Raw genomic sequence first — 27,170 nt, forward strand, 5'->3', positions numbered from 1 at the left:
GCCAGCCAACCAGCGATAAAAGCAATAGAGATAATGGGCAGGCAGGCGGCCACTCGACCAAAAGATATGATGGCTTAATAAAAGTAAACTTTTTATTCATGTCGCAGCTATCAAATAAAGTAATAAATAAATAATTTAATATATACATCTGCTATATTAACTTATTGGTAAACGATTTTAATGCTTTTCCACGTGTGCCGCCGATTTACGATTTACGATATAAAATATATAGGTATTGTATATGTATATGTAACATTTTGAACGCCCTATCTGATGCTACCAGATATCTCTCTCTCATTATCATTATTATAATATATGTATAACTGAAACTTAACAAAGTCTGACAATAGAACGAAATTTACGCCGCAATTTCGTATGTTTCAAGTTCGATTTTTCGTTAATAACTAAGGAAATCATAGGATAGATAAGCATTTAGGGTAGATAGATAGGTCGTGTCGGGGCAGGCAGTGTGGTAAAAGGTATAGAAACCATTCGAGACGCGTGGCAGCTCAATAAATAACCAAAAAATAAATAAATAGTGGGACAAATGAGTGGGATCCTGCTGACATTACTTACAAGGTGTCGTCTTCACCACGGGCACTCTCTACCGCTTGTCTTTTTGAGCGTGGTGAACAAGTTAGCGGAGAACGTCACCTTGTTAGTAATTCACCATGATAAATAGTGTTGGGAAGTGTGTGAAGTATGAGAATGACAAAGGAGGGGAGGTGAATCCATATAGTGCACATAAAACTGATTTGGTTTTCTGTTCACGCCGTTTCGTCGTTGCTGCTGATCGATGATTCCATTTCCTTTTTAGTTCACGTAAGCCATGCCCGCGCCCTTGCGATCAAAGTGACGCACACGCACAAAGAGAAAGGCGGCGACTAGAGAGGCAACGGCCAGGACGAGCAGCAGCATCACGAGGCCACCCACAAAGCTGGGCACCGACATGCAAATGGTTTCGGCATCGGCGGAGCGTGCCGACTGAATCACCACCGTCTCGTTGCTGGCATTGCTGTTGAGGGCAAAGTTGACATCGCCCGGCGCCACCACCTGAATGATGCGGCTCGTGTTCACGTCCGTCATCTCCTGTGCGTTGCGCTTGTAGATGCGCTGCGGCTTCACCACAATGTCCATGGTGTCGCGACGCCGGCGCACGCCCCTCAAGTCATCGAGACCCTCAACGGAACGCGGGCGTCCGCCGAGCGAGACCAGATTGCCGCCAGCACTGAGATCATCCTTGCGCTTCACGGTGCTGTACTGTCCAGGCTGGCCGGGCAGTGGCGGCGGTGGCAGACCCAACTCGTTGCTGCTGCCCTGTGCCTGTTGTGGCGACTGAGAGCTGGCTGGTCCAGAGCCCGGTCCTGCTGCAGAGTCGGCTGTGGGCACAGCGGAGGAAGTCTGAGCCTGGGGCGAGGGCACCACATCGGGCTGGTTCTCGGAGTACGCGCCGGTGGCATCGGAGGCGGGATGGCGTGGATCGGGATACGCTGCTGGCGGCAGACCGCCCAGAGCAAAGTCGTTGCGTTCGTAAGCCTCTGGTGGACCATACTCCTCGGACAAACCGTTGCCGCCCAGCTGGGGCAGACCGTACTCGCCGCCGGGCAGGCCGGGGCCGCACTTGGGCTCGGGGCAGTTGTAGCGGCACACCTGGATGACGCACTGGAAGTGCACGTTCATGGAGTCGGGGAACTTGAAGGCCTGGAAGTACGCGAAGCTCACAACGGAGGCCGAGGGCCCAAAGTTCTTGATCTTCTGGAACTTGCTCATAATCTTGGGCCGCACAACGCAGCCGTTCTGGTCCACCAGCTGTATGGGCGCCCGCTTGCCGTCATGCGCCACGCAGTTGCGGACGAGCATATCGAACTTGTTCTCATCATCCTTGATGGCCAGCACCATGGTCATCGTTTGGCCAATCTTCACAATGCCAGAGACCTCGGAGGCCCAGGGTCCCTTGCCCACTTGGATCTGCATCCAGCACTGGAGATTGTCGCCCAGGAAATTGGCCGTCACCGCGTGCAGCATGTCCACCTGGAAGGGCCTGAAGGTCACGGCCTTCTCGTAGAAGTCGTACCAGGTGCAGCGCAGCTTGCGTGCCTGATCCCACACCTCCTGCACGTAGGGATCGTATTGGATGATGATGGTGTTCTCCACGTAGCTGCCCGAGGGCGTGGGTGCGCCGTAGCCGGCCGCATTGTGATTGGCCGAGCTGGTCATGCCGCAGCTATTCAGGAAGATCTCAAAGGTGGCGCTCAGGTGGCCGGTGCCCGGCTTGAGGTGCACGCAATGCGGATCGCTGTAGAAGCCCTTGGAGAAGATCATGCCATAGAAGGGGCGATCGAACTCAATGTTCACCCGCATGTGGGTCTTCTCGCACTGCACCTGCAGATGCTTGATCTGCGGACTGTCGTTGGTGCTGGCCAGCGGCCAGGCCTCCTCGGACAGATCATTGGTGGCGCCAGTGCTCAATGGACCCTGGGGTGCGCCATAAATGGGCGCCGGTGGCCCATAGCCAGCTCTGTGTTCCAGCGGCAAGGCAGCGGATTCAATGTGTGAGGCATCGCCATGCACCGACAGATGCTGCAAGAGGGGAAAAGAGAAAAAGATTTGGGGATTAATTAGAGATCAAAGTTGCAGGCTCTTGCCTCATATTATTGCCACAAAATGTAGATCTTTCCTTCGATTAAAGTCTGGGGAAATTGGTTTATGGCTGAGCTGGCAGGATTGCGGAAAGCTTGTTAGCTCTTGGCGTACATTTTGGGCACTTAATTGGGCGACATGCGTGGGCGGTGGGCGTGTGTTATGCAATCGAAATCATAGCCAGAAAATCCAATTTGTGTTGCCGACGACATTTTGCAAGAAGCAAACGGACGCGAAGCGTTGAAAATTACACGACAGCTTAAAAATATTTGGAAATTAAATGACTGCCGTGTGGGGGGTGGGGGGAAAGCATGACAAGAGAGCGCAAGCTCAGAGCACATTGCGTAAGAGACAAAAAAAAAACCCAACCGCTACCCGAGGGCCCAACCAACGCTTGTCACTTTCTTTCGTTTTCTTTTGGGCTTGCTTTTTTCCATTCCCGTTTCACATTTGGTTCATAATTTAATGGATCTCTGGCTGCACACGGGAAGCGGATGTAGAGCGAGAGCAAGAGAGAGAGAGAGAGCGAGCGAGCGGGGAGACCCAACGAAAACCGAAAGTTAGACACGATGACGGTGTGGATTTCGGTGGCTGCTGCTGCTGCCTCTGTCCACGCGCTGGAGATGTCGTGAGATGATTTTGAAAGTGAAATGACCAAAAGAAAAGCAAACAAACAGCGACAAAGTCGCGGGTTTTTCTTTTCTTTTTTTGGACATTCCACGCAATGGCTGGGGGCAGATATCTCTATCAATGGCTCGTAAAAATAAATATCGATTCTGTGGCCCCAACACGAACGATGCTGCCTGCTCGTCGTATGGCATTTGTAATCAGTTTTTTCTCCTCTTTCTCTTCTCTCCTCTTCACTTCTCTTCTCTCTTTCGCATTGCATTTCACTCGCGGCCCGTAGAAAACTGACAATAAATAAATAATAAAGCAATCTCTGTGAATTAATGCGCTATAAACAAGAAAGTCAAAACTGGTACAAATCAGAGCATAACTGCAATTTCTTCGCCGCATCGGCACCCCAACAGCAACAGATCCAATCCGAACCGAACCGACCAGACACGCAGCAGCGCAGCTGCCTTGGCCGTCAGCTCCTTTGGTCAGCCCGAGCAGAGGAGCCAGCAGTGGCTAAATGGCGTGTTGCTGATGTGTCTCTGTGTGTGTGTGTGTGTTTGCCAGTGATTGATGCGCTTTAAATAACCCACTGATGTTTCGATTTACATGGCAGCCAATCCACACACACGAAGAGAGAGCGCGGGAGAGCGGTAGAGCGGGGGTTACTGTTACCAGCTAACATTGTGTTTTGGGCATGCTTATCAATCGAAAGCGTGTAGCGGGGGGCATGAATCAAGCGAATTTATGGGCATTTCCAATATTGATTGACAGCCGCCAGTGATTGACAGCTTATGTGCGGCCGTTGTTTGCTTTAAGCAAGCAATAAAATGTATAGAAATCATTCAATTTTTGTGTATAATTTGAATATGATTTGCACGAGAAAAGCTCTTACAACTTTTAACTTTTTTCTCCACTGTAAATTCCAGTTTGCAGCACATTCTGTTAAGTCTGCTGTTAATTTCTCTCTCTCTGTCTATCGGCAAGTAAGTGTTGTATTATTTCCTATCACTAATTGCAAATGATTAGCAAAGTGCCGTTTCAATGCCAGCAGCAGTTGCTCCACACTGCTCTAACCCTCTACTCAGTCTCGGACAGCGACTGATATTGATCTGGCAGCAGAACCGCTACACATCTTCGCCATTCGATCTCAGACTTCGACCCAATCTATCAATAGAGAGCCTCCTCACTCGCACTGATTTGCATTCGAATTGCTATTGATAAAACGGTAGTCGATTGAGTCGAAAGTGAAGAGATCCGCTATGGCCGGCTACCCTCTGCATACGAAATGAGCTCGCGACGGAGAGCAAAGCTTCAGCCCCAGCCGATGGCGGCCTCGTCTTCTCCATGTGTCTTATAAAGTGGGCCACATCTGTGATCTTCCTCTATCGGACTCTAACTGTACAGCATTTGGCGTTTCCTAATTGAAATTATGCACAAAACATATTTGATTGCCATCGTAGAAATCCATCGAGTGGGTTGTAAAACACTTTCTTTGGGGGTTTTGGGATTGGGTTCGGGAACTCACCTTTGTGTTGAATATCAAGCATAGAACTATGGCCAAGAGGCAACTGCGTCGCGTCAGGTGGTGTCCCATTTTGATCTGGTTCTGTGTGTTCTGTTCTCTCTGTTGAAATTGAAATTCCAAATTGGCGTTTTGGAATTCAACACAAAAAAAGTGATGTATTTTGTTTATTTGTTTTTTTGGTTTCGCTGCTGCTTCTTCTTCTTCGTCGTCGTCGTCTTCGACGCTTCTCTGTGGCTTTCTTCTTCACTCCGTCGCTGTGGTGGATGTTGCCTCTCGTTGTGTCTGCAAGAAAAGAAAGGGGAACAAGGGTAAACAATGCTGCAGAATTGCTTTACAGATTTGCATACGAAGATATTTTTGAGGCCATTCAATTGCTGTTAACATGCTGAGGAGGGGGGGCCTTAACATTAACATTAACTTTAACAGCTGAGTGGAAGCTGAGCAGCTGCCGGCGGCCGGCGGCCGGAGTGGGAACAAAAGCACCACAGAAACACAGTTATATTTGAACGGTGATTCCAAACTGGAGTTAAAGGTTATTTTCCGCTTTCTTTGGTTAGATAATATCACTAATTCAACTATTTAATTATGCAAAAATATAGACAGCCAGACAGCCAGCAGCTGACTTTATGGCCATCATTAAGCACCAAAATTAATAGCAACAATTGCCACTTTTCATGTCAGATGACACGCACAGACACACACACTCTAAGAGAGAAAGAGACACACACACACTCACACACACAAGTGCATTTTATGTAAAGCACAAATGAAAACTCGCGCGCGCGCACCAAACAGGAACCACTTTCTATTTTCACTATAACAGTACTCTGCGATCGGCAATGCAAGCAGTTCCAGCCACAGACAGCCAAAAGGAACGCCAACGCATTCGCTCAGTCTCTATCTCTGGATTTTCCACACGGTGGCTGCACTTTATGGCCAGACCATTAATTTTTCGTGTGTGTTTTCTCGGGCCTTACTTTTACAGTTGCCCAACAGTGCAGTAGCCTAGCATAACATTCCGCCTTAACAGTCGCTGTTAACATTGGACTACTCCGACATCTACTCCGACTTCGACTTCGACTCCGATTTCAACTCCGACGGTGGTGCGCCTGCGTCTGAGTGCCGCTAAAGACTGACAGCTTTCACACAGCTTAAGGCTGAAGCTGCTGCGCTGCTTTTGGAAAAGTAAGCGGTGTGGTGTGGTGTGGTATGGTATCGCTGGCGTCTCTGCTCTGTCTCTGCCCCAGCGAACGCATTTCACTTGCCGCCAGAAGAGCAGCAGCAGCAGCAGCGGCGGCAGCATTTGGTTTTCTTCTTTTTTTGGCCTTTGGTGAATGTTGTTGTCTGGCAGTTTTACTTTTACAGATGGATGGCAACAGTTGGAGCATATTGCACGGCTCTTAGTTTCAACTACCAGCTCCACACACAGTTCCACAATACACCCCAACTCCGCATCTCCCCGCACAACTCTTCTTCTCAGCACAAAACACATGTAAATGGGCTTTTAACAAGCCTTGGCCATAAAATACGAGGCACAGTAGACGGCGGGTCGACCAAGAGCAGTGAGAGACGGTAGCTGGGAGACGGGAATTGAAGTCGGGAGTGAGAAACCGGCTTGCTGCGGCGTTGAGCAAGTGTACTATTAACCCACTGAAACAGTAACGGACACCACACAAACTTGCCGTCAAATGTTTTGTCGGGGGGAACATCAGCGGGGGGGTGAGTGGGTAGGAGGAGTAGGAGTAGTGGAGATATCCATCAAACTGAAGCTGGAATTGACTTTGAACCCTAAATACAAGCTGCTGGTCGGATTATGCAATCTTCTTTTACTTATTTTCGCTTTGCACTCTCTTTCTGCTGCAGCCAAGAAGTAAATACATGAATTTGCGGTTCTTTTGCTTCTCTCTTAACAGCTGCAATTGTATGTTTGCGCTGTCCCTCACCCACTCCTTCAATTAGAACTGTACATTCGCTCTCTTAATCTCCCACCCTCTGCTTCCACAGGTAGCGCTCGCTCTCTTCCTTTACTCTCTTTGACATGTTCATTCATGACGCTTTGGCGTGGCTTGTGCTTATTTAACAGTTAGCTATTTATGGGTTGATTTGACGTCTACAACTGCGAATATTTTCCCTGACTCACTTTCTTCTCCCTGCAAATGGCCCCGCAGATTTGCATATAAAACTAGAAATCTTTTGGCAATTAGCGCGAAAAAGGTAGGCGAAATGTGTTCGGTGGCAGTGCGCGAGCAGAGGAGCATTCTCTGCTAATTGCTGGCACCCGAACAAATTCCTTATCAAGTGACTTCAATCGCAGACAAAGAAGACACAAATTTTTCTCTTCCGAAACTGATGGAGCTTGTTTATAATGCTCATTGTTGTTGCTGCTGCTGTTGCTGTTGCTGTCGTTGTTGTTATGTGTAACTGCCAAATGGAATTGTTTATTGTTGCTGTTTGGCAAGTGAAAGTTTTTCTACGCTGGAGATCTCAGTTTCTGTCTCCCTCTCTCTCTCGCGCGCGCGCTCTGGGTCTCTCCCTCACATACTCGTACACTGCGCGACGACAGTCTGCTTCCTCTGAGAGATGCCGCATATAAGGGAATTATTTCTTGGCTTTTGTTTCTTTTCTTAATTAACACTATAAAATTATATACACATTTGCTCACACACTCGAAAGAAATCTCCGAGAAGGTGCAACTTTTGTTTTCAACTAATTAGTTTACGATCCTGCCCGGGGGGGGGTTGAGCATTTTTCATTTCACTTCCCCTGCCCTCAAGCAGTTATATTTACGAGTGGGGGGCAGTGGCAAGCAAACATTAAATCATGTGAAAAGTGGCCGCCGCTGCAAGTGAAAATTCAACGGAAAGTTGCGCGCAAGCAAGCAGCCTGCAAGCAGTGCAGTTCAGTTGTCGCCGCCGATGTCTCCAATTGATTGAATGACAATGCGTGACGCTGGTCAGGCAGCGGCGGCTGGTCACAACTGGTCCAGCTGGAAACTAGGTGAACCACTGCACTCACATAACTCCTCGAGCTGCAGTCCACTCGTTCTAATTCTTGATAATTTACGTGGCTCCAAGGCAACCCCCTCGGTGTGTGCTTTGATGAGCCGGATATCGATACGAATCGTGGTTGAATTTCAATTGTTAATGAACAGCCTGCAAGGATTTGAATAGCCCCACATTAAAGCACGACATTTCCTGCTGTTGTCAGTCAAATCAAAGCAAACCAGCAAACCAGCAATCCATCAAATGCAGCAAAACTTTTGCTCTCATTTTTCAATCGAGAAACTAGTTCAAAAGGACTTTCCTTGCATTAATTTCGGGCTTTTCTTTGCCTAGTCCAAATTTCCATATAAGGATAACTTTCCTTGGCTGCCTCGCGTGGCATGCATTGACATTGAATGTCAATTAAAAGAAAAACGAAAAAACGAAAATGCATTAAATGCCACGGACAAGTAATTATTTATCCATGCGTTCAGTGCGTTGAGTTTGTTGTTTTTGGCATTTGCCAAAACGGCTTCGTTAAGTCCATTAATTTAATTGAACGCTTTCACAAATCCCCCGTCGAAACTGAAGCTAACCGCGCGCCGAGCACTGTCCACTGTCCAGTGTCCAGTGTCCAGTCTGGCAGCCTCCGGGGGTCTGCCATAAACTCATGGACACACGGCCATCTGTCTGCATATCTTTATAAACATATTTTGGGATATTTGTCTATGGTTATTAATTGAGTAGCTGACAAATTCGTGACATGCCCGAGCTGAGATGAGCTGCGCGCTGGGGGAGCGGCTGCCAGCTCAAATATTATTATTATTACCGAAATTCGTTGCTCTTTTTGGAATGTTTTTGTTTGGCAAAAGTTTCACTTGCAGCTGGTGTCTGCTCCTCGATTTGTACACTCAATTCGTTGTCATATTTGTGGCCGTAAATGATCGATATTATTTGGCATTGTGGCATAGAAATTGAAGCCCAGCCAGCCTCATGCGTAATTAACTACACATGCCCAGGCGCCCGTCGCGAGCTTCCACTCTCATATCGGATCGGATGCTGATGCTGTGAAAGTGAAATTCGTTCGACAAGAAGGAGAAGGCCAAGAAAAAAGCGCAAAAATGTTAACAGACGCTGAAGGTTTTCTCTCTCTCTCTCTCTCTCTCTCTGTCTCTGTCTCTGTCTGGTAAAAGGGGCAATTTATCTGCCCGTGTGTGTGGCTCGGTTCAGTCGCTTTTTATAGTTATTGAGTAACTTCAGCAGCTGGCAACAGCAACAGCGGCAGGGAAAAACGCTTTGACTTTGACGTGTCTGAATGTTGAAAGGCATTTTTCGTATGATACGTTTGCTCTTGTCCGCTTAGCTAATTCAATTTTTCCATCTTGAGGGTTTTTAATGTGTGGCTGTAACTGTTTTAAGTGTGCTTATGCCGGGGCAGGGCAGAGTTTGTTATGAGAGGAATTGATGGATTATTGAGTGCTTTAGGAGTGAGTATTTTTAACATTTAACAACTATTATTTATGTAAATAAATATACCATAAAATGTAGCTAATATTTGGCTTATTTTCTGCATTCCAAAACCATCGTTTTCCCTCCCTCCTTTTCCCTTTTTCGCATTGCGAAAACCAAAGACTTGGGCAGCAAACTTTTTGCCCGCACTGCAATTTTCACTCTCACACCCCACATCCGGGCGTGGCGATAAGCGCGTCCATTTTGTGCGGGCCTTATGTAAAATAGTAGAGCAAACAATTAATTTTCTATGCTCCAGTTTTTTGGCGACAAGGCGGCAATTAAAAGACAAACCTGCGATAAGGCGCGCAGGCGCAGGCGCCCGCAGCCGCACTCCAAGCCCCGGGGCACTGTCTGACTCGCAAATGAAAGTAAATTGTTGCATGCCACAGCCACAGCCACACCACACAGCTCCCCTCCCTGTGCTCGACGGCATTCCATTCACTTTGTTATTTATTTTGTTGTAGTTTATGTGCAATTTTCCTTTGCCTCTCGCGCGTGGTGCGTACGAAATGATAACGCAATTTATCGCAAAATAGGGAAAGTGAAGTTAGAAATGGGCAACGCGAGCGATTTGCATAGGTGCCACCAAAAGAGGGGGACAGAGAGACAGGGAGAGGGCAGGGTATGGGTGCATGATAAGTGAGGCAATTGCAAAATGAAAGGAAAACCAATGGGGTGTCATTTTCGAGTAATAATTCCCAAAAAGGAACTGCAAGTGCTGCAATATATAAACTATTTGTATGGCAATCGGCGGGTTGTCAGCAGCGAAGTTTGTGGCTTTGGGGAGCAGAAATACTCCATGTAAAAGTGCGAGCAGATTGGTGTGGGTTTAATGGCTCTCCCCGTGGCAGTTTTGAGTGGAATTTAAGAGTTTTGTACACACAAAAAAGTGCAAGAAACTGTTTTTAAATATACAAATTTTACATCTTAAATTCCAACACATTTCAGGCTGCCTGAGACTCACTTATGGTAGTGTAAAAATGTGCCACAAAGTGCGCAACAAAAATAAATTAGTTTTGGCAGCGAAAATATAAAAATTGTAAGTTTTTACATGAAGTTTTCTGCATTAGCTTTTAAAGTGCCAACTAAGAAACCGAATTAAAATTTGTTCGCATTTTGTACGCCCATTTCCATGCACAAAAACCGTTCCTTTGCATCAGAATTTCTTCCACTTTATTCTCCCCTTTTCAATGCTCGCACCACAGCAATTTCAGCCCCAAAATTCGCATTGAAGCATGGCCAGAGAACTACCGTTAGCTGTTGACCATTTCCGTTGTCTGCAAAATGACACAGAAAATGCCACAACGGCTGCCAAGCCGCTTCCTGCACTCCCCTCGATGATCATCAGCGGAATTAGCGGACTGCCGAAAACAAAAAGAAGTCCCGTTAGCCAGGATCAGCGGTGCAGATAAAGCAGAAGACAATTAACATATTTCACAATAGTCGTTCCCCCCCCACCCAGCACCCTCTGCACTGCACTGTCCCCTGTCCAGTTCCTTCGCTGCAATTTTCGTTCCTTTTGTTGTCCACTTCTTGTCTTACTTTCCATTTCGTTTAACGGTAAATGCGAAATGCAGCAGCGTGGGGAGCTGCTGGAGGGAGCGGTGCGGGAGGGGTGAGCATTGAATGGGCAGAACCGGTTAACGGGACAGCAGAGTGCAGCGGAGCCCAAACGAAAGTAAAAACTGCAAAGGGCTTGCACTTTCTGCCCAAGCAGTTCGTCCGGTCTCCATTTAATCGAAAGAGATGGAGAGAGGAGAGTGGGGGGTGCACGAAAGAGACAGCGAAAGAAAGCAAGGCAATCAAGAAACGTGGCAGCCGGGGGGGTTCCAGGGGGGGCCATGCCATATCCTCCACTGGCAACGCATCGTTAACCAAAGTCAAGCCAAAGAGACGGCAGCGGAGAGACGTTGCAAGTAGAAGCTGGCCCAGGCTGGCAGTTTCTGTGGCACTCCAAGTTGCTGGCTGTAGCCAAAGCCGGTTGCATTTTGCTCTGAAATAATTAGTGACCCAATTTCGGGTGCCTGCGCTGGCGCTGGCGCTGAGCTGCGGCTGTCGCCACGGAGCAGCAGCGGCATGTTCCGCTTGCCTGCCTGCCACAGCGCAGCGCGCAACGTTGCAAGCAAATTGTTGGGCGCTCTCTGTGTGGTGTTGGCGTATTTTGTGGCATGCATGCAAAGAAAGTGGTTTTCATTTCTTTTCAGCACACAAACACACAGAGACAGCCAACGCTCCGCACTCCTCGCCTCGCCACTCTCGTTTCTGGCTGCGGCACAATCAAAAATACAAACTACGAATAGATCCACCGAAAGACTGAGCGCCCGCCCATTGATCTCCATGATTTTTCATGATTTTCTTGATATTTTCAAATCAACTTTGATTGCATCTAATGAAGAGCTTGAGCTGGAGCTGGAGCTGGAGCTGGAGCTGCTGATGTTTTTGATGCCTTCGAGTAGCCTTCAATCGTGTGGCTGGATGGCGTTGCCAAATGGCTTTCTGTGGTGCTGTTCCAATATGAACAAGCCGTCAATTGAGGGCTTGAAAGGTGACTGGCAGCTGGGTTTTTCGAGGGTTAAGTTGGAAATCAAAATCAAAATTCAATTGAAAATTATGCAGAGAATATGAAAAGCACTTTTTGTGGTCGGCAGCAAAAGGAGTTCACAGAATGGAAAGCACGTGGAAAAAGTCAAGGGAAATGCTGGGTTTTTGGGCAGGAATAAGTGTTAGAAAAATTATTAATTATTGCCAATAAATGGGAGCACAAATGGGAGTAGCAAATGGATTATTTGGGGGGAGGAATAATTGATGAAAATATTATTAATTACTTCCAATAAATGGGAGCACAAAAAGCTGCAAAAATCTTCAATGTAACTCAGGGATAAACGTGCATAAATTCTACCTAAATTGATCTCTAATTTTGTGTTCCACTTGCTGTCCGTGTGCCCCTGAAAATCTCTTTTTGTTTTCCAAAAAAAAACCTCGCTGGCTGCCAATGAAAGTTTTTTGTTTTCTTTCTGAGATTTTCACGCTGCCATGGAAAAACTGCGTGAAAATTGCACAAGGCGGCGACAAGGCAAGACAATTGCCGTTAATTTGTGATTGTCGCCAAGTGGCAAAGGCAAGACCCAGAGTGCGCTCAGCGAGCGAGCTGCAGCTAGAGAAAAACCCGTAATTATGGCAGCCACTGGCGCAGCAGCTTCTTTCACTATGAGAATGTATCTGCGAGTGTGTGTGTCTGTGTGGAATCAATTAAAAGTATTGGCAGGCGCTGTGTTTGGGCAGCGATGACAAGTGGCAATGGCACACACGACGTATGAGCAATGGCAGCGCGTGCTGCTGCCTGCCACACACTGCCTCATTCTGTGTGTGTGTGTGTGTGTGTGTGTGTGTGTGTGTGTGTGTGTGCCGAGCGAAATTGTTTTTCATGCACCAACCAAAGTGGAGCAGTTTTTGAACAAAGCAATTCGCAATATTAATCAAACGGCAGCCAGCAGCCAGCAGCCACTGTTGCTGCCTCGAGTGTTGCTGCAGCCACACACATGTCTTTGCAATTGCAACTGCAACATAAGCCACACACTGCAAACGCGACTGAGAAGCGGCACACGGGTAATTTCAGACTTTCATTCGCGCGAAACGCGATGAAATTTCACCAGCAGCAAGAGGCAGCAGCAGCAGCAACAGCAGCAACAGCAGAAACAGGCAACTGGCAACATGAGACACAGAACCGTACCACAGCCGGCAAAAGCTGCAGCAGAAACTTGAATTTGTAGTTTTTTTGTCTGCCTCCCTCCAGCGCCAGTTTTGAGTGCTATGCAAATCCCAAATGAAGCTTAATGAGCCAAGGGTTCCACAGCTTCAGATCTAACTCCAGCTCCAGTTGCATGCCTCAGCAGGCAGGCAGCAGAATCCACTCGCGTACACCTTTAACTATCCATTAGTAATGGCTGCCTATATTTCCGCATAATGCGTCTCGACTTTCTACCAAATGGATCAGTTATTTCAGACTTATATTTGGCTACGCTGGGGTAGAAATAATTGCAACGCTTTTGTGGGCAAGTGGAACTTGGGAGGCACTAAATGTATCATCAAATATCATAGAAAAGGTGCTTAAGGGGCTGGTAATTAATGAGGAATGGTTGGGCAGGAAAGTGTTGCTGAGAGTAAAGGTAAAGGCTGGGGATTGAAGGTCATGGAAGTAGATCGAAGAGCTGGCAGTAAGCCATATTTCTGCGTTGATTCCAAGATCTTCTGTGTGCCAAACGGCCAATAAATAATTGGAATAAGCCAATGAATCCATTCCACAATAAATGGTAGTAACAGAGACAATTATTTCCACAGACTTAAGACATGTTTAGCAATGAGAAAGAACCCACAAAAAAGGTTTATTTGCTCTTCAAATTTGCTTCATTTCTCAGTAGAGTTTATCCTCAAACTGCAAGAGTAGCTGCATGAAGCACTCCTTCTGTCACACTTTTTATGCACTCATTGATCACAAATTCAACTCCAAGTAAATATCTGCCACGCTTCCACGTTCTTGTCTTACCTTCGGGCAGTGTTAAATCCTTGACGTATGGGTGGCTCGGAGCTCGTTTCTATTCTGCTTAATCCTTTTTTGGCTGTGGTGAATGGCACACTGGCAGATCACGTTTCCCTTTTGTATTTCCAAATCGTTTCTGTTCGTTGCACAAATTGAACCAAGAGCAAATCAAATTAGATCGTTGATTGTTGCTCGCTTTGTTTTATGTTTTATTCCAAGTTTTAGTTGCGTGAGTCGGGAACCGGGGGGCACACGGAACGCGCAGCGGTACGCGAAATGCTGGACAGGACGCACACGGAGGCGCCACAACACACTGAGAGCTAGCTGCAGAGACACAGTAGACGAGACGAGAGTCGTCGCACACCAAACGTTGAAATGAAAATGCGGCCCGGCCGTATCTCTAACCAAGATTTTATATCGCGTGAAAGTTTTGACCCCTTTACGGCTGCGGCTGCTTCGCTCGAGCGGTGTCTCAGACAGAGAGAGAGAGCGAACGTTGAAGAAAGAGAGTCGAGTCTCTCTGGAGCAGCAACAACAACGCGCACTCTCTCTCTCTTTCTCTCTCTCTCTCTCTCTGCGCCTTCGCTGCATGCAAAATATGCCGTTTTCGGCTATTCTTTTGGCTGCCAAAAGCCGAACCCAAACCCGAGCCCGCCACCGAACAAGTTTCGTGCGCAACTTTTCATTTCAGGCCGCTTTCTGCAGCTCGTTGCTCGTGATATTTATTTTTGGCAAACGCGAAGGAGACGGAGAAGGAGGAGGCGGGGGAGGGGAGCCCTGCTTTGGGCTGTGTCAAGGTAACTGGTGACGTCGGGGGCTACCACCTCGGCTCAACGATTGCCTAATTTCGATTGTTATTCGTAAAGGGTTCACGTCCGGCTTCAGTTGTTGGCGCTGGCTTTTGGCTTTGCCGCTGAGTCAGCTAACGGGGCTCGTGGCGCTGCCGCCGCCTCTCGTTATTCTGGCCATTGCATTGGAAAATTAAATTATGATTATGCAAGGCGGCACCCTCCCTCCTCATCGCACCCAATGACATAATGCCTAATTATTGTTAACGGAATGTCTCTTGTTGTTTTGTTTGTTCATTTAAACCTTTGTGTGCGTTTGTTAATAAATTTAATACGTTTATTAAGTCATTTTATTGTCAGTCTGCCTGTCTGCTGCACTTTTGCCACAAGAAAACATTTCGAAATGGCATATTTGTGTCTTATTTTTCGTTGATTTATCTGCGCCAAGTTCGCTGCTTAAATCTTTTGTTTTGTGCCAGAGAAATTAATTGAATAAAAGTGGGAAATATTTCAGTGGGGGCTTGGGCGCTGCTTTTGTTGATTTTTATAGAACCTTAAACAAGTTTCCCTTTAGTTTTATTTGTGAAAGTTTTTGGCATGCTTTTGTTATTTTAATCCCCAGAATTTTTGGCATTTACTTGCACGAAATTTATGCAATTTTTCGTAACATTTTGGCACATTTAAACCTTTTTGCATTTCGCAAATTTAATTTAATTTGGTTATTATAAATGATTAAAGATTGTTCAACAAAATGCGGCCATTAAATGATTTTTGCACAATTTTGCGCATGCCTGAGGGGTGCTAGGGGGACCACTTTGCATTACACAATGGAAACGCAAAGAAAAACCAACAGAAAAAGCCAACAAATCAAACTTTGTGCCACATTTTTGCTCCCTCAAATGTGTCTCCTGCCGGCCGCCTGCATTGTGGAGTCATTTTGGACAATTTGCGATGATGAAATGGCGCAAAAATGTTCACCAATCAAAGGCACAGCAGGGCAGGGCAGCGCTTGGAGTGAAATGAGCCAAAGCCAAAGCAAAAATGATTAAGTAGAAATGCCCAAAAACTGATGAAGAGATGCCAAAATGTTAACCAACGACAATTGATCCGTTGCCAGAAAGTAATCTCGATGAACTTTCATTTGAGCAACAGCACCTTGGCTGCCCAAGCGATGACAGCATGGAGGGAGGGTCTGGGCTCTGACTCTGTCCCGCTGGCAGACCAAAAGAAATCGAAAGTTTCGCGAGCGAGCGCGCGCTCTGGGGGTTTCGATTTCAAGCCCTGCCTTTGGATCCGGGGTGAATCACACATGGATTCGTGGATCCATGGTCTTCAAATGACGTAGACGTAGATCCCTCTGCACCAGCATAAAATGCGTTTGTTTGAATACAAAATAAATGGCATTTGATTCGCGCTGTTACGCTGCCAGACGCACAACCAAAATGGAATTGGGTCAGGGACGTGCCTGGCATGCTAATTGAGTTACGGATAATGCCTCATGGGGCCTGACGCATCTTCAACTCCGATTGTACGTGGGCAGGCCCAGGCCCAGGCCTTGTTTTTGTCTTTTCTTTTCTTTCTAGAAAATTAAGCCCCGCAACGGCGGCGGTTCAGGTTGGGTAAGGCAATGGTTTGTGCGGCGAGAACTGAACTCGGTTTGTGATGTAATTCGAAAGGGAAAGTAAGGCAATCAACGGCAAAGAGTTAAGCCTGGCTTTGATCTGAATTTGGATGTGTTTACTTGGGCTTTTTGTGTGCCTGTTTTATAGATTTATTTACTGATTAGCAGGCTGTTGATTTGGGCTTGTTTGGAGCTACTTTGAAGCTGCATTTTTCGGAATTATTGTTACAAAATTCATGGGAAATTTCTCTTGGGAAGAACTACCCATAAATGTGTTAGTTTGAATAAGAATTTTACAGTTTAATTAAGGGTTTATGGAAGGCCAACAACAGGCAATATATTGGGATTGTTTTCTGTACAAACTTTGCACTATTTTTCCGTTTTCTTTGCTGCCAAATCTCGCATAAATTTACACGAAAATTTAATCTTAGTATTTCCACTTCCTCCTGGCACCTTTCCCAGTTACTTCCCTTTTATGCCCACTATAAAAACAATATAAAAACTATATTAAAAATGAAATAAAAGTTTGTCCAACACTAAACGTGTTTATTATTTTCCCTCCCCAACTTTTGTAGCGACTTTTCTCACTTGATTTTTGGACAACAATAGCCGCGAGGTAAAGTCGAGTTAATTTAGACAATTTTTGCTTTGGAGACAGAAACCTGTTGGCCGGCACCCCGCGGCAGTCTTCAGCCGATTGGCAGTGCAGTTATAACGGACCAAAATGTAAGCTCTTATTGTTTATCGAGACAAATTATTGTCGGTCTGGTCGGGTCTGGTCGGGTCTGGGCCCTAACAATGTCAATCATTATGCAAGTCCCCAGCACGGATCTCCGGTCTCCGGTCTCCCGGTCAACGTGCTCTCAATGGAATCAGCTCTGGGGCCTACAGATTTGATCTCCACTGTGTTTTTTTTCTTCATTTTACTTTCCATTTCTTTTGTCAGTGGCTGCCGCGGCTGCTGGGCCGCAATTTGCTGAGTGCTTTGATGGCTTTTATTGTTATTGTGTTGGAAGGCCTTTCCGTTGAAACTGTCGCCAGCCAGGGCAGGCCCTAAAACACATTTTCAAAGACAATGAACTTAGGACGATGATGCAGGCGGGCAGAGAGAAGGTCTGGCCAGAGGCTGTAGCAAGTGCAGATCGCTGAGGTGTTGAATTATTTTCCAGCTGAGGGTAGAAAATAGATTTGAGGATTAGCCACACGGTTTGCCATTTCCCGGTTTCTCCCTAAAGTTCACTTCCTAGAAAGTTTGCTGCCGGCCAAAACTCCCACGACTGCCACTGCCCTCAGTGGCATTTCTCTCAGTGTCCATGGGACTTGTCAATTGATTTTTGGCTTTTGGTTTCGGTTTTGGCCTCGCTTGGCGGCGGCTGCGCCCTTTTTGCCATGTCTTCGACTGATGCTTGAGGGTCGCATAAATGGCGTTTAATTATTATTTTATGCATATGACTTGGGTACGGGTCGGGTTCGAGCTGTGGCTGTGGCCTGAGTCATGCGCCATATATCACTTTCACTCGCCAAAAAGCCAATGAAATGCCAAAAGCAAAGCGCCAGAGATCTCAATCCAAAGACAGAGCCAAAGTCAGACGAAAAGACGGAGCCAAAGGCGTGGCTGGAGGCCAAAATACATGTGCCACATGCCACATGCAACAAGCATTACAAGCTGCAGCTTTGGCGCTTTTGTTTGGACTGCGCGACTGACAATTTGCATTTAATTGCAACAGACAGAGTCCGAGAGCTGAGCCGCGATCAGCCGCCGACCAGGTCCCGCCGGACGATTGCATAAGCCTGGCCAAATAAAAGAAAAGAAAATACTTTTCTAAAGGCGTACAAAGGCCTTTGTTTGCTTTGCGATCGAAGATCAATTTCCAATTCCACAAAAACTATTTTTTGGGGCTATCAATATTGATCCAAGACATTTGGAAGTTATTTTTGTGTATCTTTTGGGCTAGTCACTTCGTTTAGCACACTCGGAGTATTTTCACTTTCGTTTTACACTGCCATCACTCGATATAGACACCGATAACTGGCTGTGTGCGTATGTAAATTAGGTGGCAGGCAAGACAAGGCGCAGAAATACCGTAACAGCCAGCCAAATCTTTGCTGCAAAGGCACGCAGAGACACGGGGCAAAAGATACGCAGATACACAGAGCAGCAGATAGATGGCCGCTAGTTAAGCTGTTTTTTTGGTGATTTTTTTTGTTATTTTTTGGCCAAATGAAAGAGAAATTGTGCTCGGTCCATGTGGAGATTTTCGTGGCATGCTAATTGGTGCGCAAGTTACAAATGTCTGAAGCTCATAACCGCCTAAGCATGAGGAATTATGATTTAATTTGTTCATGAGTAAAGCTGCCACTTGAAGATGCTCCCCACTGTCACTGCTGAGGGGTAGAGGCTGAGCATAGAATTCTCACCGCAGTGGGTAGGACCAATAACTTATTCACCACGGCTGACAGAGGGACAAGCGCTAGAAAGAGAGCGAGATAGAGACTTCGCTGTGGTGAACACGTCACAGCTGCCAATGAGCCGCATTTTTCGTTAATTTCTAGACCCCCTGGTGGGAATATATTATTAATATATTATAAAATTTGCAAAACCGAAAACCATAAGCTGCATAAATGATGTGTGCTGTGTGCTTGACTTTCTTTCAATCTTTCTAAAGCGTTTCGTAACGTTTTTGTGTCTTTTAGGGATTCGCCGCTGGCGTTGCGCAACTGACCGACCGGCATGGCATTTGTCACCTCTCCTCCACCTCCTCTTCGAAAATGCATTAATCAATATTGAAGCCCATTTGGTTTTTCGGTGCTGAATGGAGCCCAGAATGCGGCGATCTTTGGAGCGTGTAAAGTGAAAAGATTTTCGGAGCGGGAGGGGGAAATTTGACACCCATTAAAACGGTTTTTGGTTTTGGTTGTTGGGTTTTCTGCTTTTGCTTTCGTTTAGAGCCCGCGGAAGCATTGTTAATTGATATTAAAAGCTGAATGGTCGCGGATTGGACGTGAATGCGTTTTTTGGCTGCGGCCATTTATAATTGCATTTTAATGCTATTTATTCAGTCGGATATTGAGGGGGTTACACATGGATCGACAAAGGGCTATCGTTAGGCAACAGCAAGGGGCAGCAGCAGCGGCGGCCACGCGGTGGGTTACTTAATGACCCCAAGCCAAACGACCTACAGTAAGGTAGGGCGGGAGGGAGGCAGTGCTGTAAACTGTGAAAGAGAAATGGCCGGGCGCAAGAAAGAGATGAGGAGAAAGCATCGCTGCTGATGGCAGCAACCCAACTGCAACAATTCGCTAACCCAAGCCAAACAAGAGAATAGCTACATATGAATGTATTTATGTATTATTGTACCTCTCTGGGATATGCAAATCCATTCATTCGCTGATTACTTTCGATTGCTGTACTGTGGAAAGGTTGAGTTGATGCTTTCGGCTGCCTTATTCAGATATTCACGGTGTCTGATTTGATTTGATTCGTTTGCATATGAATTAACATGGAAATTGTATAGATTGTTGCACTGATTGGCATTCAATTAAATGCTAGACAAGTAGATTTAACTTGAGTAATAGATTTAGCAGCGGCCATTTTGGTATCGCCACATGACGAGTGCAGGGACATGCCCAGCACCACTGTGTACTGAAAGCACTAACTTTTGTGTAACAACTTATCACCACGCGAAAAAAAACTGCGCACAGACTAAATATACACATGTATGCCTCCGCGATTATATTTCTACGCGAAAATATAGCACAAAACGTTTAAAAACGCAACGATCCTCGCGGAATTGTTTTCCTTGCCGGCACTCTCGATTCACAAACCAACTTAGTCGTGTTGCACACCACCACTCTGTTGCTTTCGTTTTACAACACTTGGCCAATCAGCTGGTAGACTCCCGCGACTTTTAACAAATTTAGCGCCAAAACACAAACAATCACATTAGTGTGCGTTTTCAGATTGTTTTTAGTTTTATTTCTTATTATTAACAAAGTGACCCAGAAAGATGAGCGAAACGGTTGCAGAAACTGCAGCAGCAGCAGAAAATGACGAGCAAGAAGACGACTCAATGGAAACGCTGCAAGTGGAGGAGGAAGACGAGAAAAATGTTTCCGCTGAAGATTTGCTGGGTGGCAAGAGTCTAATGATGTCGGACAGCGACAATGAAGAGGAACCGCAGCTGGCGTCCAAGAGCAGAAGACAGCGACTGCTGGACAGCGATGAGGAGGAGGAGCAGAAGGAAAAATCTGTGCAGCAGAAGGAGGAGGAGCAGGCGGAGGCACAGATGTCGCCCATATCCAGCAGACAGCGTCTGCCAGACACTGAGGAGGAAGCTGAAGTTGTAAACGACAAGGCAGGGCAGCAAATCTCTTCGCCGAAGTCCAGCAGGCAGCGATTTGCAGCCATTGATGAGGAGGATGAGGAGGAAATGGCGCCCAAGATGAGGAAGAAGATTTCTGCTCTCATCGATACGGACAGTGAGGAGGAGCCGCAGATGGCAGAGGAGCAGCCAAAGAAGCGAAAGAAGAAGCTGACAAAGAAAAAGAAGCAACGAATGGACAGCGAGAGCGACGGGAACAGCGACAGCCACGACGAATCCCAAAAAGAACAAAGCGATGAGGCAGCCACTCCCCCGAAGAACAAACTCAAAGGTTTAGTGGACTCGGAATCCGAACCAGAGCCAGGGAATGACTCGGGCGAAGAGCAGGAGAATGCCACGGAAGGGCACGCCGAGAAACCCAAGAAAGCCAAGGCCATGCGGGTGAGCTGTTCCCCTCTTCACCCTCTTGTAGCACACACTAACCCACGCTTACGTTTTCCTTTTCCATTAGGCATCGGCCAAGCAAGCGCTAGACAACATGCAGGCCATCCAAAGCGAGCAACAGCGGCTGCATCGCGAGGCGCACATCAGTGTGCCCTACCACCAGCCCAAGCCGCGCACGCTGAAGGAGTTCCTCAGCCGCCGCACCATCAACACGCCGCTGGCCACGGCCCTGGCTGGCGGCAGTCCTATGCCCAGCAAACAGCCGAGGAAATCCTTGGGCCTGCGCATGAATCGAGAGGAACTGGAGGCATATGCGTGAGTAGGCGAAAAAGCAACGAAAATGCAGATTTTATAATTTCAACTTGCAGCAAACTGATGGAGGAACGCGCCAAGGAGGCCACAGAGTTCTTTAAGTCCGAATCGGAGGGCGAGGAATCCGACGAGCATGAAGCGGCGACTGCTGAGGAGATGCAAGAGAAGCCTGAGGTGATGGATGAAGCGGCGACTGAGGCAGAAAGCTTGAACGAGGTAGAGCAACAGGCAGCGGAAACAGCAAGCGAGGAGATCACAGCAGACTTGCCCATGGAGCAGCAGCAGGAGGAGCCTCAGGAGGCTGAGCCTGTGGCCTCCACTTCCGCCGCCGCAGCAGCTGCTTTGAGGTTCGCGCGAATCAACGAATATCTGCCACAGCCAGAGGTGCGAGAATGTCTCGTCACGGAGGTGCTGGAGCTGCCCAAACTGGACTTAAGCACAATAACTGCCACGACGCCGCCCTCCAAGCCTGCAACGCCACGCCTAAGCGAGGCCATCCGACGGCTGAAGATCGAGAAGAGCGCGGATGTGAGTCCCTCGTTGAGGGGCGATGCCACAATGCTGATTGATCTGGAGACGGGCGACATGTTTGCCAAGAAACCCACGGGGGTGGACGATCTGCTGCAGCGACTGATGAAAACGCGCGAGGCCAAGAAGCACAAGGCCACGGAGACTGTCAAGTGAGTAGAGAATCAGCAGCTCCCCCTGTCTGAAGTCCCCTCCTAATGTTCGCTTTCCCCCTGCAGCATTCTGTCCACGGCGCATGGCAAACTGGAAATGTCCAAGGTGAACATTCAGCTGCATGAGGAGGAGCCCGTGCACAAGGATGCGGCGCCTGGTGCGGCCTATGCCAAAATGCAGGAGCAGCTCAAGTCGCGCATCACGCAGAAGCGCATGGAAGAGCTGCGCAAAAAGCAAGCCGAGGAAGAGGCGCAAGCAGCGGAAGATGACGAAGAGATGGGCATGGATGTGGACGAGGACGAGGAGGAGGAGGAGGAGGAGTACGAGCCGGAGGAGAAGCCTTGCGCGCGTCAAGTGCACATCAATGAGGATGAGGAGATAGTGGAGGAAGCGGCAGCTGCAGAGGATCTGCTGCCATTGGATGAAGAAGTGGAGGAACTCGCAGCTGACTCCTCAAGCAGCAGCGAAAGCGAGCCAGAGGCTGAGCCAGCAGCGTGCAAGAAGCGAAATCGCATCATCAAAGCCTTCCCGGACGATGACAACTCCGATGAGGACGACTTGGACTTGCTGCAAACGCCGAAGCCGCCCAGCAATGCCACACCCATGACGGCCACGCAGCTGCAGCTGTCCGCGCACAAACTCTTCGAGGCGGAGACGCGACGCACGGCCAGCGACGAGGAGAACGAGCTGCTCGATCTGTGCTCTGGACAGTTTCCGCAGTCCCAAATGGCGTCCTCAGCAGCGCCCTCGATGGACACGGCGCTGATCAGTCAGATTCCCATGACACAATTTGGCTTGGGCAGCAGCCAGGCGCCCGAGGAGCTGGAGGCGTTGTGCTCGGGCAGCTTTGCGACGCAGCAGGGGCCCACGCAGCAGCCTGAGGAAGTGTCCCAGCCCCAGCAGATAGCCAACAAAATTGTGTCCAGCGATGAGGAGCAGCAGCAGCTGGCGACGGACAAACCGCGCAACAAAAAACTCACCAAGAAGAAGCCCAAGAAACGAGCCTTGGGCTTCTCCGATGACGAAGAGAGCGAAGTGGAGGAGTGCGAGGAGGAGTTGGAGGAGGAGGAGCAGCAGCTGGAGGAACCCCTCGAGGAGATACCCGAAACCTTTGTCGACTACGACTCCGAGGAGAACGAAATCCTGGTGGAAATGACCAAAAAAGATCGCAATTTGCGCGCCAGCAACTATGTGGAGAAGGAGGCGGAACTCTCGGAGTCCGAGTGGGGCTCTGCCGACGAGGATGAGAATAATATGGACACCTACGACATCGAGCTGGGCGATGAGGATGAGTTCGATAAGGAGAAGCTGCGCAGCGAGCTCGGACAGATTCATGCGTAAGTGCAGGCATGGGGACAGAGTCACAATCAAATCTCTCTCATGGGTTTTTCCTTCCTTTTACAGTCGCAAAATGCTCGATCAGGACATACGCGAGGTGCGCAAGATCAAGGAAATGTTGTTCGAGGACGACGAGGGCGCCGTGCGACAGCGTCAGTTTCGCTGGAAGAATGTGGACAGTGGCTTCAGCCTGGAGGATCAGCAGCGCCCGGAGAATGGCGGCGAGGGCAATGGCGAGGGCAGCGGCGATGAGGAGAACGAGCACATGTGGCGCAAGATTCGCTACGAGCGGGAGCAGCTCCTGCTGGAGAATGGCCTGAAAGCGGTGAGTGGAAGATCAGCCATCACATGGATTATCTGTTGCTAATTCTGTTTCTTTTAGGAGGCTGCCACGCCGCTTTCTCCTGCAGGCAACGCCTTCCGCAGACTGAACATAATCACAGCCAAAAAGACCACTGTGGAGGTAAAGAAGAGCTCGCCCTTCCTGATCTCAAAGGGTGCGACTGGTGGACAGCAGAAGAGCACGGTGCGCGGCTCGTTCCTGGTGCGGGACAGCGAGACGCTCAGCAAACTGGCAGGAATGACCAAGGGACGCGCTGGCCAAGACGGAACGGCAGGGACTGTTTCCACGAAGGCGGCCAACTCCAAGAACTTTGTGTTTGCCACGCTCACAGAGGAGGAACATGAGGTAACAGTCTCCCTCAGTGATTATTTACAGCCACTTATTGTAAATTATTATCCTCCCAACAGAATCAAAAACGCAAAGCGGCGGATTTGCTCAACAGCAGCAGCGAAACGGGAGTTAATTTCATGAAGAAACCACGCCTGGAGCCACGTCGGGAGAAGTGCCTTATTGATCAGCTTCTTTAATATATAGTTATGTTCTTAAATTAGCCATAAACTATGATTAGCAAAATAGTCTTTTAAGTCGTTTTAAATAAAAACCACATTTCCATTAAGCGCGCTTTACAACACTAATCTAGTATGGCCGTATTTCGATACGCTCAAAATCCCACAACAACTGAGCTTGTTTACATGTGTGAATGTAAACTAATTTTTATGGGAAAATTATATGTGAATATGTGTTAATTACACCGTCTCCGTGCATTCCGGGAGCAGCGCAAAACCTCTGTTTCAACGCCCAGAAACACTCCCACCCTGTCAAGTCGCGTGCGGGCGTCGTTAAGTTAATCTAATCTAAGGAAAACCAGACAGTCCAAGCCCAGCGACTGCGCTGCCCCTCGGGCCTAAAAATTATAAACTGTACGAAGCCGGCTGGACAGCGGCGAATCATTAAACATTTGCCAGAGGACGCCGCCGCACGCAGCTCAGCTCAGCGCAATAAATAAACAAATAGGCGACTCAGAAAACTCCCCAATTACGAAACGACACAATGGTGGCCCCGTCGAAGCTCAGTCAAGTTTTTAGCTACCAAAACTGGGTGCATGCCGTCTCCGGCGCTGCCGTAAGTGCTTAAATATTTGCCGGTTAAAGTTCAAATGACGCTAATTTACATGTCTGTACTCTCTCATACAGGGTGGCTGCATAGCCATGAGCACCTTTTACCCACTGGACACGGTGCGTTCCCGCCTGCAGTGTAAGTAAATGAGGCCCCCAATCTCCAGGGCTAAGATAAGCCAGACCGACACATAGATAATATGTATAGTTGGTATATTGGGAGAGTTCAAACTCCAGCGAGAGTGGCCAGTAATCAATTTCCCGCCGGGCTAATCCAATTTTGTGGATGGCTGAGATATGGGGAATGTGCACTGCCTTACCATCGAACGCTGGCCATGGGCCATGCTTGGGTTAATGTCACTAACCTTTACCCAAAATTCAGCAATTTACATATTAGGGAGTCCAAGGTTCACTTTGCACTTACATTTGATTAATTTCTCTTTTCTTCTCTTGCAGTGGAGGAGGCAGGTGAGGTGCGCAGCACGAAGCAAATGATCAAGGAGATTGTGCTGGGCGAAGGCTTCCTGTCGCTGTACCGCGGACTCGGACCAGTGTTGCAGAGTCTGTGCATTTCGAACTTTGTTTATTTCTACACATTCCATGCGCTCAAGACGGTCACCTCGAATGGCGCACGTTCGCAGCAGAGCGCACTAAAGGATCTGCTGCTTGGCTGCGTCGCTGGCGTCATTAATACCCTGACAACCACTCCGTTCTGGGTGGTCAACACGCGGCTGCGCATGCGCAATGTGGCTGGCACCTCGGATGAGGTCAACAAGCACTACAATAGTCTCGTCGAGGGACTCCAGTATGTGGCCAAGACAGAGGGCTACGCCGGCCTGTGGTCGGGCATGATTCCCTCGCTGATGCTCGCCTCGAATCCTGCGCTGCAGTTCATGATGTACGAGCTGCTGAAGCGCCACATTCTGACCTTCACTGGCGGAGAGTTGGGCAGCCTGGGCTTCTTCTTCATCGGCGCCATTGCGAAGGCCTTTGCCACCGTGCTGACGTACCCGCTGCAGCTGGTGCAAACCAAGCTGCGTCATCGCAGCAAGGAGACAGCTGCGGCACCCTCAACGTCCCGCCAGGCGTCGGGCCAACGCACTGAGAGCCCGCTGCAGATGATGATCAGCATATTGCAGCACAGCGGAGTGCGCGGACTGTTCCGTGGCCTGGAGGCAAAGATTCTGCAGACTGTGCTGACCGCGGCGCTGATGTTTATGGCCTACGAGAAGATATCCAGCACGGTGAGGCTGCTGCTCAAACGGAATGCATAGAGACAGGGGCAGGGGCAGACAGTCTACTAGTCTACCCCATTTTTACTAATTTAAGTGACTTTGATACGGATACGGACAGCACACACACACTCCAAAGTTAGCAATAAAGACACGGAACAAATCTAAAGTAGAACATTTGTAACATTTTATTCAGCATGCTGCTCAGCGGGGGGCGAGGCGGCGTCAGTCTCCACAGACTTCTCCTCAGACTTGCTGTCATTGTCGCCATTCGATTTCTTCTCGCTGGGGTTGGCCAGCTCTGCCAGATTGTACTTTTTGGACTCCAGATAGTTGTCAATCACGCTGAGCAGGCACCAGCCGCGCAGCACCTCCACAATGATCGATTTCTTGGCCTGCTTCAGGTCCACTTTGTTGCCCACGTTCTTGGAGTTGACCAAATCGGCCAGATCGAGTATAATTTGATCGCGCTTGATCTGCTGGTTGTAGCGATGGTTGAATATGATGCCATAGCTGGTGGGTTCCTTCAGGAAGTGCTTGTCAAACAGCGGCCCGGCCGCGGCAATGATGTCCGGCATATTGGCGCGGCAAACGGCCTCAATGGGCACGAGGCGCAGGACAAAGCGGGACATTGACTTGCCCGTGGTGGTTATATCGTTGACAATGTGCTTGCCCAGACCCACGGGATCGTCCAGTTGTGTGCGTATGAAGATGCAGTTGGTGGTGCCGGTTTCCACGTTCTGGAAGCGCACCTTGCGCTGCGTGAGAGTCTCGCGGCATTTGGCAGCAGCCGCCTCCAAGTCGTCATCGTCGTCGTCGCTGACCTTGCCAGTCTCGCCTGCAGTTTTCTGCTCTTCAGACTCCTTCTTTTCGGCCTCCTTCGGCTGCTCGGGGCCGTACAGGATGTCCGCGTAGTGATTGAGTAGATTGTAGCATTCGCGCACGCAGCCCTTCTCATTGATGTTGCACGTGGCGAAGAAACCGCGCTGGCCGGCCTGCAGCACCTGCTTGTTGCCCTGGTAGTACTTCTTCTTGTTTTTCTGATGATATTTATTCGTCATTTTGGATTTTTTATTCGTCGGTTCCATCAAAAATGCACATAAAAACAATTGTACCGGTTTACTTTGATTTGAGTGTGACCACAGAAACACCGTACTAACA

At 48.3% G+C, this 27,170-nt stretch overlaps 4 protein-coding genes across 5 annotated transcripts; 2 read left to right on the plus strand and 2 right to left on the minus strand.

Annotated features, from left to right (window-relative positions):
- Positions 1 to 106: 106 nt before the first annotated feature.
- Positions 107 to 14,186, minus strand: LOC117894739. Of its 2 annotated transcripts, none has more exons than XM_034801939.1 (3): positions 13,820 to 14,186; positions 4,784 to 5,065; positions 107 to 2,580 (listed from the first exon to the last, which is right to left on the minus strand). In XM_034801939.1, exons 2-3 carry the CDS (start codon positions 4,850 to 4,852, stop codon positions 814 to 816), a joined length of 1,836 nt encoding a protein of 611 aa, XP_034657830.1. In that variant the 5' UTR covers positions 4,853 to 5,065; positions 13,820 to 14,186; the 3' UTR covers positions 107 to 813. The 2 variants fall into 2 exon arrangements, with proteins under 2 accessions (XP_034657830.1, XP_034657829.1); XM_034801938.1 differs by lacking the exon at positions 13,820 to 14,186 and adding an exon at positions 5,761 to 5,901.
- Positions 14,187 to 20,149: 5,963 nt separating this feature from the next.
- Positions 20,150 to 24,278, plus strand: LOC117894285 (claspin). The gene is made up of 7 exons (XM_034801243.1): positions 20,150 to 20,985; positions 21,056 to 21,303; positions 21,357 to 21,980; positions 22,047 to 23,318; positions 23,386 to 23,644; positions 23,702 to 24,007; positions 24,070 to 24,278. The coding sequence occupies exons 1-7, from the start codon at positions 20,230 to 20,232 to the stop codon at positions 24,187 to 24,189; spliced, it is 3,585 nt and encodes a 1,194-aa protein (XP_034657134.1). The 5' UTR covers positions 20,150 to 20,229; the 3' UTR covers positions 24,190 to 24,278.
- A 70-nt stretch (positions 24,279 to 24,348) lies between these two features.
- On the plus strand, positions 24,349 to 26,181 carry LOC117895359 (peroxisomal membrane protein PMP34). Its single transcript, XM_034802943.1, has 3 exons — positions 24,349 to 24,784; positions 24,856 to 24,916; positions 25,234 to 26,181. Exons 1-3 carry the CDS (start codon positions 24,713 to 24,715, stop codon positions 26,049 to 26,051), a joined length of 951 nt encoding a protein of 316 aa, XP_034658834.1. The 5' UTR covers positions 24,349 to 24,712; the 3' UTR covers positions 26,052 to 26,181.
- LOC117895361 (THUMP domain-containing protein 1 homolog) lies at positions 26,175 to 27,144 on the minus strand. Its single transcript, XM_034802944.1, has one exon. The coding sequence runs from the start codon at positions 27,095 to 27,097 to the stop codon at positions 26,198 to 26,200; it is 900 nt and encodes a 299-aa protein (XP_034658835.1). The 5' UTR covers positions 27,098 to 27,144; the 3' UTR covers positions 26,175 to 26,197.
- Positions 27,145 to 27,170: the final 26 nt, after the last annotated feature.

Source organism: Drosophila subobscura, chromosome J (assembly GCF_008121235.1).
Source record: "Drosophila subobscura isolate 14011-0131.10 chromosome J, UCBerk_Dsub_1.0, whole genome shotgun sequence".
In the NCBI taxonomy this organism is placed as follows: domain Eukaryota; kingdom Metazoa; phylum Arthropoda; class Insecta; order Diptera; family Drosophilidae; genus Drosophila; species Drosophila subobscura.

What these genes read in the sequence shown, in the direction of transcription:
- LOC117894739 (XM_034801939.1), bottom strand. Translation starts at nt 4,852, where the DNA reads ATGGGACACCACCTGACGCGACGCAGTTGCCTCTTGGCCATAGTTCTA. An exon ending in GCTTGATATTCAACACAAAG is followed by an intron (nt 2,581 to 4,783) that starts GTGAGTTCCCGA and finishes CCCCTCTTGCAG; the next exon opens with CATCTGTCGGTGCATGGCGA.
- LOC117894285 (XM_034801243.1), top strand. Translation starts at nt 20,230, where the DNA reads ATGAGCGAAACGGTTGCAGAAACTGCAGCAGCAGCAGAAAATGACGAG. An exon ending in GAGGAACTGGAGGCATATGC is followed by an intron (nt 21,304 to 21,356) that starts GTGAGTAGGCGA and finishes TTCAACTTGCAG; the next exon opens with CAAACTGATGGAGGAACGCG. An exon ending in AAGGCCACGGAGACTGTCAA is followed by an intron (nt 21,981 to 22,046) that starts GTGAGTAGAGAA and finishes TTCCCCCTGCAG; the next exon opens with CATTCTGTCCACGGCGCATG.
- LOC117895359 (XM_034802943.1), top strand. Translation starts at nt 24,713, where the DNA reads ATGGTGGCCCCGTCGAAGCTCAGTCAAGTTTTTAGCTACCAAAACTGG. An exon ending in ATGCCGTCTCCGGCGCTGCC is followed by an intron (nt 24,785 to 24,855) that starts GTAAGTGCTTAA and finishes TCTCTCATACAG; the next exon opens with GGTGGCTGCATAGCCATGAG. An exon ending in GGTGCGTTCCCGCCTGCAGT is followed by an intron (nt 24,917 to 25,233) that starts GTAAGTAAATGA and finishes CTTCTCTTGCAG; the next exon opens with TGGAGGAGGCAGGTGAGGTG.
- LOC117895361 (XM_034802944.1), bottom strand. Translation starts at nt 27,097, where the DNA reads ATGGAACCGACGAATAAAAAATCCAAAATGACGAATAAATATCATCAG.